This window comes from Pezoporus flaviventris, unplaced genomic scaffold (genome assembly GCF_033815535.1).
Source record: "Pezoporus flaviventris isolate CSIRO_AGI_PZ_B2104156 unplaced genomic scaffold, CSIRO_AGI_Pfla_v1 ptg000043l, whole genome shotgun sequence".
NCBI lineage: Eukaryota > Metazoa > Chordata > Aves > Psittaciformes > Psittacidae > Pezoporus > Pezoporus flaviventris.
The window spans coordinates 2600737-2613155 of NW_026892591.1; the positions used below are offsets into that span (position 1 = coordinate 2600737).

The window sequence follows — 12419 nt, forward strand, 5'->3', positions numbered from 1 at the left end:
AAATCCTTTTGTTTGAACAGACACTGAGCGCCTCCTTCATAGTGCAGAGTGAAATTTGTCTGCAAATCCCCAACGAACAGCAGTAAATAAAGACCAGACATAAAGAGCACATGGCAAAGCCCTTGACCTCCCCTTGTAGCAGGGAATATCCCTTCTGCTGCCCACCCGGCAGGTTCTGTCTTGTCAAGATGCTGGCTGCCTTTGAGCATGTGGGCCCGTGGTCCAGTCATGCCTGACAGATTTGTGTAGGTGCACTTAAATCTTTGTGTAGCTCCTTTGCCTGGCGTGGCATTTAACCTTCTGTTAGCAGTACGTGGTGGGATGGATCTGTCAGGAGATTGGAACTGTGCTTGATGACAAGAGTGTGTCTAGCTGAAGTTACTGCAGAGGGCTGGGAGCCTTGTTCTTCACACTTACTCCTGTGTATTCCTTGGGAGCTGTGACAGTTTGGGAGAAGTGCCCTGCCATCATACTCCAAAGTTTCTACCCCTTGAATTTAGCTACAGGCAGTGGCAAAGGAGAAGGTTTTCCTCCAGCTGCAGCCCTTACAAATCCCTTGGATTCTCACAGCGTTTTCAAGGCACTTTGCACCAAAAGAAAGCTGCAGTCTGTAGGAAAGGAGGAGCTGAGCTCAGTGCTTGTCCTTAGGGACCAAGGTTCTTTGCACGTGTCTTTTTGCAGCCCTTCCTTCCGGTGTCAGCATCAGCCACGTCAGCTGAAGAGGCAGATGACAGGACAGGAGCTGCATCTCCCCACCACCTGACTAATTACGCACTTTGCTGATCCCACCACAACATGATGACTGCGTGCTCTGCTCCCGTGTTACACAAGCCTTCCTATGCTGTTTGCCTTGTTTGGTAGCCCGGTGAGGGGACTGTGCGAGAGCAGCGAGGATACCTGCTTCATGGAATGCTGGGGAGCAGTGATCAGCTGCAGGGCTCGGCCAGGATGCTCTTGAAGAGCCCCAAGGAAGCAGTTTGTGTAGCATACCCTCCCCTTGCCTGCTCAGCTGGAGTTATTCCATCCTTAATCTTGCCTTAGCTTTCCCACAGCAAAGATTGTCTCCTCTTTATCCACACTTCTAAGTGCTGGGAAAGTTAAAAGGACCAAGCACAAATCCCCTAAGCTCCACAAAGTTAGCATGCTGGCATCTATTCCTCTGCTTTCCTCCCCTTCTGCTTTCTCCCACTCTCCTGTTTGTCTTTTCTCTGTCTTTCGTTGCAAGGCCTCCTCCTCCTTCCCGTCTCCTCTCACTTTCAGGACTCATGCTTAGCATAAAGATGGGGGCTGTTCCACAGCTCGGAGAGGAATGTGAGCTGTCATTTGTGGAAGCTGTTCCCTTGGCGGACCGCGGAGCAGGGAAACCTGGGCCCGTGCCCTTCCATAGTCGGCAGGGTGGGCTTTGCAGTCATGCTGCAGCCTGGTGGCTTTGCTGTTGTGGTCACAGTTAGACACAGATGTGTGTACCTTCATGCTGTACACGTTCATGGGCAGCTACAGGATATCCTCTACCTCAGTGCAGAGCAGTCTCATGAACAGACAATGTTCTTGATAATACATGAATAATACATTCTTCCCTCCTAGATGCAGCTGCTGGAGGGATTGAGAGTAAACCCCTTTTTGCTTATGTACATGACTACTCCTGGATCAGACCCGGATAGAAATCCACATGCATTCACTTAAAAACAGGAAGCTGCAGGAGAGGAAACCTTGGGGAGCTTCTGGGAAGCAGAGCTTGTGATGGACACCATTCAACTTACACAGAGTCTCTTAACAGCAGCTCCTCTGGCTTGTTTGTCCTTCCTGCTCTGCTTCTCAAGGGATTTGAGTTTTGATAGGGCTGTGGAGACTCGCTGTTCTTTCCACAGCTGGCTAGATGTAGTGCCTGCAAACCTGATTGCTGCAGAGCCCGAAGAAAAGGAAGGAAAGTGGTTTGGGGAAGCATTTTCCAGTTATTGTTGACTCCAGCTGCTGTCATTTTTCATTATAACTTAGGCATGAAGGAAGCGGCTTGGCACAGGCACCCAGCTCCCAGTTGGTATCATTCTGTAAGCTCCACGCTCCCAGCAAAGATTACATGTTTATTATCATTACTGCTTCCTCTGTACAGATCATACTTTTTCTTTACTTGTTTAGTAGCCTGAGACAGAGATCCTCGTGCTGTGAAGGGCTGGCCCATCTGCCTGCAGCTGAGGGGAAGGGAGCTTTGCCTCAGCTTTCTGCCTGCATTGCCTCTGCTGCTGGGAGGCGCGAGCTGGGGTTCAGGCAGAGGCCAGACTGGTTTGGTGCTTTGCTCTGTTGAAGCTGATAGAGACAGTTCCATGGAGTCTCCCTTTGGGAGTCAGTAATAAATGCAGCGTGATCCCATAAAAAACAGGGCTTGGTCCAGTTAAATGTAATGGAACAAAATTCACTGTGCCCTGATGTGTTGCTTGCTGCATGCTGGCTGATGCTGTCTTTTCCTGAGGATTACTGTGCTCTGGAAAATTGAGGGGAGCTATCAGACTGGTAAGGGCTGTGGTACCTGGTACCAGAGCATGATTCAGGCTGCTGTGGACAGACTTCTAAAACTTCTTTTAGTAGTTTTTCCCTGTTGATGTCTTTTTAGGAAGCGGTCATACATTCCTCTTACCAATTCTGGCCTGTGTTTTTCCTCACACATCTCCTACTCCACGAGGAGATCTGGTGTGGGCATGTCTAAAGTTCTAGCCAGATCCCTGCTGTTTGGTTGGGGCTTTTCGTAATGGTTGGCTTTAGATCAGCAAGAGCTAAAGATAAATCAGTTCTAGATGCTCAGCAGAAAGCATGGGGCCCCCCAGCAGCGCATCTTCGAGAGCAGGCGGCCCCTCGGAAATGTGACCTTGCCACTTGACAAGTTCTTGGCAGTCTTGCTTCAAACTTGACTTGTTCTGCTTTTCTTGTAGTGACCTGAACATCAGGCAGCATTGGAAGCAGATTAGTTGTGTAGCTTGTGGATAATGTCAGAGTGATGTTACCTCAGATGCCTTTCTAAGGGGGGTATCTAGGGAGACGTTAGCCAGGAAAGACGCTGGATTACCTGCACTGTTACGAGGTCCATCACACAGATCTAAGCATGTTTTATTGTTTATAAGGCTGCAAATTTTCAATAACATTGTTAGTTTATTTCTGTTTTCGTAATAAAACTTCCAGATCAAAATGAATGGGCTCAACAGAGCATTTACTGAGACTCCTCCGTGTATTAGCATTGTCTTTGCCTGTGAAGTAACAGTTAGCTAAGACACAGGTACATATGCAGTGATGGAAAGAACTTGTAATTTCCCAAGGCACATAATGCCAGGAGGCCTTTTGGGGAGGGGACAGCTGTGAGTGTTCATGAAGTTAATGAAAAGAACAGGAATAAATTCCAGGAGTACTGGATTTTGATCCTGATTCAGCTTAAAACTCCTGTCACTCAAGCTGCTTCTTCTCTGTGTTCTTGGTTCCTCCACCCTGAAGCAAGGCTAGTTGACTGCTTAGAGACCTGACAGCACCTATGAGCTGGGCCACATGTCTTCAAAGAGCAAATAATGACTCCTCTTCCTCACTTGAGCAGCATCCTCGTTGTGGCTTTCTGCATTCAGTACGTAGAGCGCCCATAATGCTCACTCACTGCTTCTCCTCTCCATTATTAAACATCTGTGCACACCCTGTGGGGTGAAGAGCAGCAGCACCAGCCGCTTTGCCTTTCCTCATCATCCACATTTCCAGCATAGCCAATTAGGTAACCACAGAGCTGCCACCTTCCAGAGCACCCGGGAGGCAGCAAGGGGCACCCGTGCTTGTTCTGTGTGACCCCGTGTGTGGCAGCGCATGCGCCCAGCTGGCTTCGAGGCACATCCTCTGGTAGGATTTATTACAGATGAACACTGAAGTGCTCTTCTCTCTCTGCCTCTCTCTGTTCTTTCTCACTCTGCTTTGTTCAGTGGCCTTGAGGTAATTCATCAGCTTTTCATCAGGGGTGTCTTTAAGCACCTCAGTCTAAGCAGGTATGAACAAGGTGTTTAGGGTGCTCTGTTAATATGGCAAGGGCAACACGTGAAAACATCTGCCTGCATGAGCCAACATGATAGTCAGCAGCAGGCAGCTGCCCAGGTGTGCCCTTAAAGCATCTTCAGCTTGTGCCTTGTTTCTTTTGTTCTTGCGGTTGCCTGGGCTGCTTTTAGAAGGAGAACTCACGATCCAAGCCGTTCCTTACTTGCTTATTTGGTGACAGGTTTGATGGGGTGGTGTTTGGGGATTGGTGGGGAGGGTGGCAGGGCACTTGTGTGCATGTCTTACGGGGACTGAGCTGAGGTAGTAATTGCATTACTACAGGGAATCTAGTTAGGGGATGAAAGCAGTTTCACTTTCCTGGCAGGAAGGAAATCTGAGCACTTGAATCAGTGCAATATGTGATGTTCAGAGATGCGTCCTCCACTGATCTGATCCTCAAATCTGATCACGCCTCGAGTCGCAGTTGTTTTAATTAAACTCAGAGGAATTCTGCACATTGTGCTGCAAGATTAACATTTTTGTTTAATTAGAAACACTCAGGCAGAATAGTTGTAGCAGGCCTCCCCCAACACAACACACGTGCACGCAGACACCCCGCCAGTCGAGAGGGTTATTCTCTCTGTGGATTAATTGGTTGATGAAATTAGAGGCCGGGGGTTTGAGCCAGGTGGAGCAGCAGCACCAGGGAGCAGGATGAAAGCAGGAATCAATAATGATGTCATCTGCAGCCAATGCGGCAGCAGCTCCTTCACAGCACACCACAGCCTGGTTAAAGAGCAGGAGGGAAGAGAAGACGTTAAAAGCCTGCCTGGCTGGAAGCTGGAAGCAATTCCCAGGCTCCCTCTGTCCCAGGCGCACTCATGGAGGGGCCAGGGGTTTGCAGTACATGGGATCTGCAGGATCACACACTGTTTGGAGGCTCTTGTGATGCCCAAGCAGAGCCTGGTGAACTGAGAGCTCAAAGGGTTGGTTCAGTGCCTGGTTAAAGCTGTTTAGCATTTAGAATGCAATAGCCTGGTTTAGAAGGGCTTCAGATGCACTGAAACGACGACATTTATTGTCCATACTGGATCTGTATTACTTTAACAGTTATAAAATGCTCCGTGGTTTTGCTGGTGGTCAGATTCCTTTGATATATGAGGAGAGATGTGGTTAATACATTTCACTCTCCAGTGAGTCACAATAGATCCTTTATAGCGCTCCAGCAGTGGTCAGAGGAAGGAAACAATGCGCATTTTTAAACACACAATTGAGGCATTTAAACCCTTTTCTTCTCTGCAGTAGCTGTGCACTGCTAATAACAGCATTGGGCAAGAGTTTCTTGGCCTTGAGTATCAGAGCACCGCAGAAACCTTTAGCTCTGCCTTCATGATTTCATAGCTTTGTAGGAGTCGAGTGTGAGGCACAACAGCATGCAATATCTCTTACCCAACGCGTGTGTGTTTGGAGCTTGTGTAGAGCAGTGCTGGGATCTGGCGGCTCTGCTTTGCTCTTCGAGGAGGAAGCACCCACCATAGCAAGGCCACTTCTCTTTTCTTGCACCCTCTGTGGGCTCAGCCATACCCAGTTTGGCTCCATTCCTTCCAATACCTGATGTGCCAGCAGAAGGAAGTGAGCTCTGGTTGTGCCTGCAGCGGGCAGGGATGTGGCCCAACCAAGGCAAGGGTTTCCACCATCTCTGCTGCTGCTGTGAGAGCTCCTCTTGCTTTCAGTGGGAGCTGATGGTGATGTATGTTACTTTTTAAAAGCTTCTGCCCTTTTTAGATGCTCTGTTCTTTCCCTTCTGTTCCCTCACCTGCTTTTGGGGATGGATTCAATGCCATAGATTCCTCAGGCTGCGATTCCTCAACATGCTTCATTTGAAATGACAGAGAATCCCTATCAAGTCTCACCCTGGTGCCAGTATCCTCCCTCCAAGCTGCCCTCCTTCAAAGGCTGATTTTCTGAGGGGGAAAAATGGCATGTTCCTGAGCAGCAGCAGTGTCAGACAGCTCTGTTCCCCAGGAGTTAAGAGATTGTGACAAAGATTATGGGGGAAGCACTGGGGTTTTGTACTAGTTACCACAAATCAGGCAGCACGGGCTAGGATTGCCCTCCTCACCCTCATTAGTGAAGGCAAAGGCAAGATTGAGAGGAAGCAGGAAGCTCAGTTGAGCCTGCCTTCTAGGTGCTGGTGCCACATCCCTCTTCTTCTAGGGCAGTATCTGAATGAATAAAGCTAAAAATCACAGCCTCCTCACACAGTCACTGCCATTATTCCCCTTGTGCAGTTTGTTTTGTGCAGTGGGGTTTGGAGGGGGAAGATGAACCCCTCCTTTTAAATGTGACTCTGTGGTGCAGGGATCTTTGTGATACATGTGCACAGCTTCTGCTGTAAAAGCAAAAGAGTGCCAGTCACTTCCCTGACCGAGGGATTCAGTGCAAGACCTGGAGCAACTTCGATGTGACTGCTCCCATGCCCCAAAGGGTTTTAAGAGTTTGCATTTAAATACAGAATCTTCATGCAGGACGTTAGAGTCCCACAGAATGGATAAACTGGTGAATTTTACTCTATAATGCATTTTCACAAACCATCTATGGACTGTTTACTGTTGCTTTGTTTTAAACTGCAGTGCACAGGCAGCAAGGATGCCTGCTGCTTTCTTCAGTGTGTTCCATTGAGCTCCATCAACTGCCCTGATTCCCAGGGTGTGTTTAACCACTCTTCCTTTGCTCTCTACCACCAGAGGACCAGTTACCTCCTGGCTTCCCAAACATTGATATGGGGCCCCAGCTGAAAGTGGTGGAGCGGACACGAACAGCCACGATGCTCTGTGCAGCCAGTGGGAACCCAGACCCAGAGATCACTTGGTTTAAAGATTTCCTGCCCGTGGACCCCAGTGCAAGCAACGGGAGGATAAAACAACTGAGATCAGGTAAGGTCTCTGTCTGAGACTAGAGAAATTGGGACCTAGAGACAGACGTGAAGAGGCTGCTCAGAGGTTTCTGAAGCAGAAGAGGGGACTGAGAGACATAGGTGTTACTGGTTTGGGTTGGGGCATTACCTTATGTTTGTGCTGGGAGAACCAACTGCTATGGCAGACACGGCTCTATAGGCCACACACACCTGGGGTAGGTTCCACAGCTCAGGCAGCCTCTTACTGTCAAAACATGAGCCTGTTGCTGTAAACTGAACCTCTCAAAGCTGGCGTTGAAGAACTCTTGCAGGATCTCTTGGGCATCAAGTCCCTGCAGTCATGGCTGGAGAGCAGTTGTGAGCATTCTGGAGTGACCCTTGGTGCTCCATGGGGCAGATCTCCATGAACAGATGCACCCCAGCTCCGTGGCTCTTGTCAGTTTTCCATCTTCCCCATCTGCTTGTCCATCTGTCTCTCTTGTTTTCTGTTTGTTGGTTTGTGTGTGTGTCCCGGTGACAGCTCTCAATATTCACTTTTCAGGAGATGCTTTTGTACCTGTTAAATCTGCCCGTTCACTCTGTGTGTGTGTGTGTGTGTGTGTGTGTGCAAGGAGGGCACGGGTGCGTTTAGTTTGGCATAACACTGAGAAAGCACTTCCATTCGTAGCTGCAGAGATGAAACAAGCTTTGGAAGTTTGAGCATTTGACACAAACTAACCTGAGAAGGAATCCTTTTCACATACTCCTTGGACTGAGGGCTTTGGCCCAGCCTAAAGAAGATGTGTCTCTGTGGTTGGACCTCACAAGCACCAGCAGGGTCACTTCAGCTACTCAGAACATTCCTGTAGCATAGAAAGGGGACATCTTCAAGAGTTCCTTGGTGGAAGAATGGCATTGTTGTAGGCAAAGGGAGAGCAGAGGCTCTGGTGAAGCAAGTGGGGCTGCTCTGTTCATAGCAGACATTTTACAAGTCATCTGGTCAGGGGAGAGCCAACTGCTTCTGCCCAGACCTCTGCCAGCTCCGAAGAAACCAGCTCTGCCTACCACAACACTGGAGCTGAACATCAGAGAGTGTCACCGTCTGGTTTTCCTCTTGCCCTCTTTGGCAAAGGCTCCATATACTGATTTTAGTTCTGTGAGGCACCAGAGGAAACGATTCAGTGTCGTTCCAGTTCGCTTTTATTCACCTGTGTAAGCACGTCCTTACTCAGTGAAGCAAACTTACAAGCAGATACTTAAACTGCTTTGTTGAATGGGGTTGGTGAATCCTGCAGACGCAGATGAGGTTGACCTCTCTGTTTTATCCTAACAGCTGAGGCAAATGCAAATCAAACAAATCACTCAGCATAAATAATGAGAGGTAAACTAGCATTATATCATGCTCTGTGCCCATCATCTGAAGTGTGAGTAATGCACAAGCAGATTAGTTTTAATACATTCATCATCTTGCTAGAATGCCTTTCTACTCTTTAACTGGGTTTGATCTGCTGTTTCCCTTCAAGCCACCCGAGCGCTGTGTTTTCATTCCAGTGCGTTGGTTAGCCTCAGAGTGAACTCCTGGCTTTTCTGGTAAATCAGAAGATACCTGCTGAGAATTAATCTCATTTACAGCTGCTTTGAATGAGTAAACTGCTGAAATCCTGAAGCATCTGTGTCAGCCTTAGGAGTGGAAGCCTGTTGCTTGGGTGAGAGGGAGTGCAGATTCCTGGACTTGGGAGCTCTCTGATTTCATCTGCTTTTAGGGGCTTTCAAAACTCGCATGTCCTGTGATGCAGAGGCCTGTGCCAGGGCAAAACACATTCACATCAGGGCCATCTGGACTGTGTTAGTATTTTGGCCAGTGGAAAGCAGTTCTTTCAAGACCAAGGCAGAGCAGCTTCAGGTGTTTGTGTCTGACCTGAATGTGCTGGGCAGTGTGGTGCCTGTTTGAGTGCTGCTGATTGGAGTCCTGCTAAAGTCAGACCTGAATTTAATACATTTATCTTTCCAGAAAACAAACTTTGCCTCCAGAAGTGTGGCACTAGCACACATTAGGGCATTGGATGCTTCAGGACACTGCTAATAAGCTGCAGTGTCTTTCACCTACAGCTCATCAGTACGATTCCGGTCCATCCTCTTGGGGATTAACAGTAGGAGTGCAGGGAGGAGGAGTGACCCTGGTACTAAATCACAACTTCATCAACCCTACTAACAGATTTAGCACGGAAGCCAGCAACTGTGTTGTCTCTGAGGACTTCTCTGTGCATTGCTCCCTGACGGAGACTGGGACAGGCTGAGACAGGAGGGGACAGTAACCCTGATCCTCCCTGGAGATGAAGCCACTGGGATAGCACTTATGCTGCTCTATGATGGAGGGTGTTAAGAGCTGACTTGGTATCAGTGTACAAGTTAGTGGCAAACATGCAAATGAGCTCATTAAAAGGTACAAGTGAAATGGCATACACAGAGCTGCAGAACTGGGTAACTGTGACCACGTTTGGTTCTTGTGGACCTCTCAGACCGTGGTCATCATATTCACATCATCCTGGGGATGTGTTACTGGGTCATCGGTATAATGGAGCCACTGTGTCATTAACCACAGTGGCTTTTCTCTATCCAGTATTTATTTCTCCTCCTTTCCAGATAAACTTTCCAAGCAATTGGAAATCTTTTAATACTTGAGGGTTTTGACTGACTGAGAAGCGGAACTGTCAGTCAGAGGAGGATGGGAAGAACCTCTGTCTTCCCTTAGACATACATGAGCATCTCAGCTTTAGAGACCCAGGTTGTCTTAAGAGTTTAAGTGGTCTTGGTGGTGGAAGGGAGTTGGATGTTTTGCTTAACCCGGTGCAAGCAGTCTCAGGACATGTGGAGCAGAAACCCAATGTCCTTTGCTCAGCCGTGCCACCTAGAGGGGATAAGGGAAGCAGCCTCCAGCCACCTTCTCCCATCAGAGGAACACAAAAACCTTTTGTCTTGTGTGTGTCTTTTGTTCTCTAAATAACTGCCTATAACAAACTTCTCTTTCCTTTTTTCCCCCCTCACTTTTTTTAACATTCAGAGACTTTTGGTAAGTTTGTTCAATTAAAACCCCAAAAAATCAAAGCAAAACCCCCCAAACCTGCTGATGTGCAGATTTGTAACCCTTGCCCTTTCAACTAATTCCTTTGTAACAGCTTCTTGAGAGGCATGCTATGCATTTCTTGTACTAACTCTTTCAGTAAGGATATTCTGCCCTCTTAATGAATTTCTGCAGGGGTATTGCAGGCTACGGAAAGAATAATAATCATCCTGATTACTATATCTGTGTAAAGAGATAACAGCTAAATGCGAACCTCCTAACATTGGCTAGATGGTTTTTGGTCTGTTAGCAACAGTTGTCCTGGAATTCCCCAAGTACACAATAGCTTGTACCCTGGAACTGTGATAATTGTGTTCACACCTGCAGGAGGTCTTGGAGTTTCACATCTGACAGGGTTATTGGTGTTCTCAGAAGGGAGAGCTGAGGGCAGCATGTTCAAATTGAAGCTGTAAATCACAGGGCAGCAGCCGTGGGAAAGGGTTGAGCAAGGGAAAAGGAACATCGTGGCCATTGCCCCCGAGATCATCTCCATCCCTTGAGGAGCAGGAGCCTCCTGCAGAGCCCCATCACGTCCCCTCCCTGTGCCAAGGCCCCTTTTATTGGAGATGTGGCAGTCGCAGCTGCCGGGCAGGATCCAGCCCTGTAAAACTGCACAAGACCCTGGGTGATTGCTCGCTTGTTTGGAACAGAAAGCTCCCTGCAGGCAGGCCTGGGGAGAGGAGCACAGCACACACATGTCCTCACACGTGGCCTGACAGGAGGTGGGGACGTGTTGTCTGTCATTAACCATGGCTATGGGGACTGGCTTCCTCTCCCTGTTTTTAAGGCTTGGAGAATCCATAGGTGTGGGGGAAGTCAGGAGAGGCTGGGGGAAGAGCAGATCCCATCCTCTGTGGCAGCAGGGGACACCTGCACGTGGTATTCTACCTGGCACCATCTTGGTCCTTTAGAATCCAGTGCATTGTCCTTTAAGCTGCCTTTTGCCCCTGCTGCTGACTGCTCGGCTGGCCATCTGGGCTCATGCAGCCTCCAGGTTTGCCCTGAATAAGCACATCTCTGGCTCCTGAGAGGCTGTGGAAGCGATATGAGTATTTGCATGTGACATCCCAACGCCAGCTTTTCACTCAGAAAAGCAGCATCTCCACTGGGAGTTCTTCCTGCTTTAGTTTTTCTGCTCTGGCCAGTGGTTATCCTCATGCATTTGCTCCTGCCATTGGGACGCCAGGCAAGCAGCTCCCCTCCACCCCCAAGACCCTGTACCAAGTCTCACAGGACCTGCCAGCGTTCTTCAGAATGATTATTTCATGTCCTCTTCTAGCACCATCCTGCTGCCCCTCCATTGAACATGAAGCTGGTTAGATGTGAAACTCCAACAGTGAAAATCTACCATCTGTGTCTCTGCCACCATTCAAACTGCTGTTCCTTCCTTGCAAGTGCCTCGATCTCATTTGGATTCAAATTGTGTCCCCTCCATCCCTGGTGTTGGGTATCTTGCAAAACACCGTTTGCTCCTCACCTCTGCGTCCTGGCTGCCAGAGTTAGAACTGGAGGGACCAAGGTGGCATTGCTTGGCTTCCCTGGCTCTCCAAGACACAGTCTGTCTCCAAGAGCTGCTGACAGCCTATTTCCCTGGGCATCGCTGGTGCTTAGAGGGGACAGGGGATAACTAATGGACAGTGACACGAGGAGGCAATGGCTGCGGTTGTGTCTGTGCTTACACAGCTCGAACTTCAGCGTGTTTCTCCTGTCAATTAGAGTGAACCTTTGCGGGAAACTGCCAGGCTTAGGCAAGGCCAAAGAGGCTTCCTAGCAGTGGGTGATGCTGGGGTCTGCTCCCCTCCTCTCCCCATCTCCCATTAGCCTCCTTCCAGATTTGTGCCACAGATGGCAGATTTTCACTCAGTTCTGAGACAGAAGGATGTATCTGAGGCTGTTTGTCTTTTGACCGAGTTGATCTATAACCCTTTGCTGCTTTCTCTCTTTCTCTTGCTTTTTAAAACCTTCCTGCCGTCTCCTGTGTGGAGATCTGCCCAAACACACGCTCCCCACACCTCTTCCAAGCGCTGCCTCTCCAACCTTTGTCCTGACACCTAACCAGCCTGCTTTATTAACCTTAGCTAGTTCCTAACCCTAACTAGATGCTAACTTTTCTCTAGCAAATAACCTAACCTCTTAACTAGAAGCTGAGTATAACTAGAATCTAATACCCTAACACTGTAATACCTCTCTTCCCTCACCTCCTTTGAAAAATAAAGGCGACCTGTAATCGGCATCCACATCTTTTTACCTTCTATCCTGAAAACGGAGGATTGAACCCCAGCACAGGAAGGATAAGGGGGGAAGAGGTTTTCTGATGGCTGAGGCAGAAGATTGGCATGCAGGAGGCCTTGACTCCTGTTCTTGCCTCTGCCAGACTTCCCTCTGTGACCTTGGGCAAGTTGCTTCACC

General features: G+C 48.7%; 1 protein-coding gene across 1 annotated transcript in view; it reads left to right on the forward strand.

Moving 5' to 3' along the window:
• PTPRS (protein tyrosine phosphatase receptor type S) overlaps positions 1 to 12419 on the forward strand; it is a 138936-nt gene that overhangs the window by 65853 nt on the left and 60664 nt on the right. Inside the window, exon 5 of the mRNA XM_061466905.1 lies at positions 6741 to 6929. Within this exon, the coding sequence (XP_061322889.1) occupies positions 6741 to 6929 (189 nt within the window). The remainder of the gene's footprint in view (positions 1 to 6740; positions 6930 to 12419) is intronic.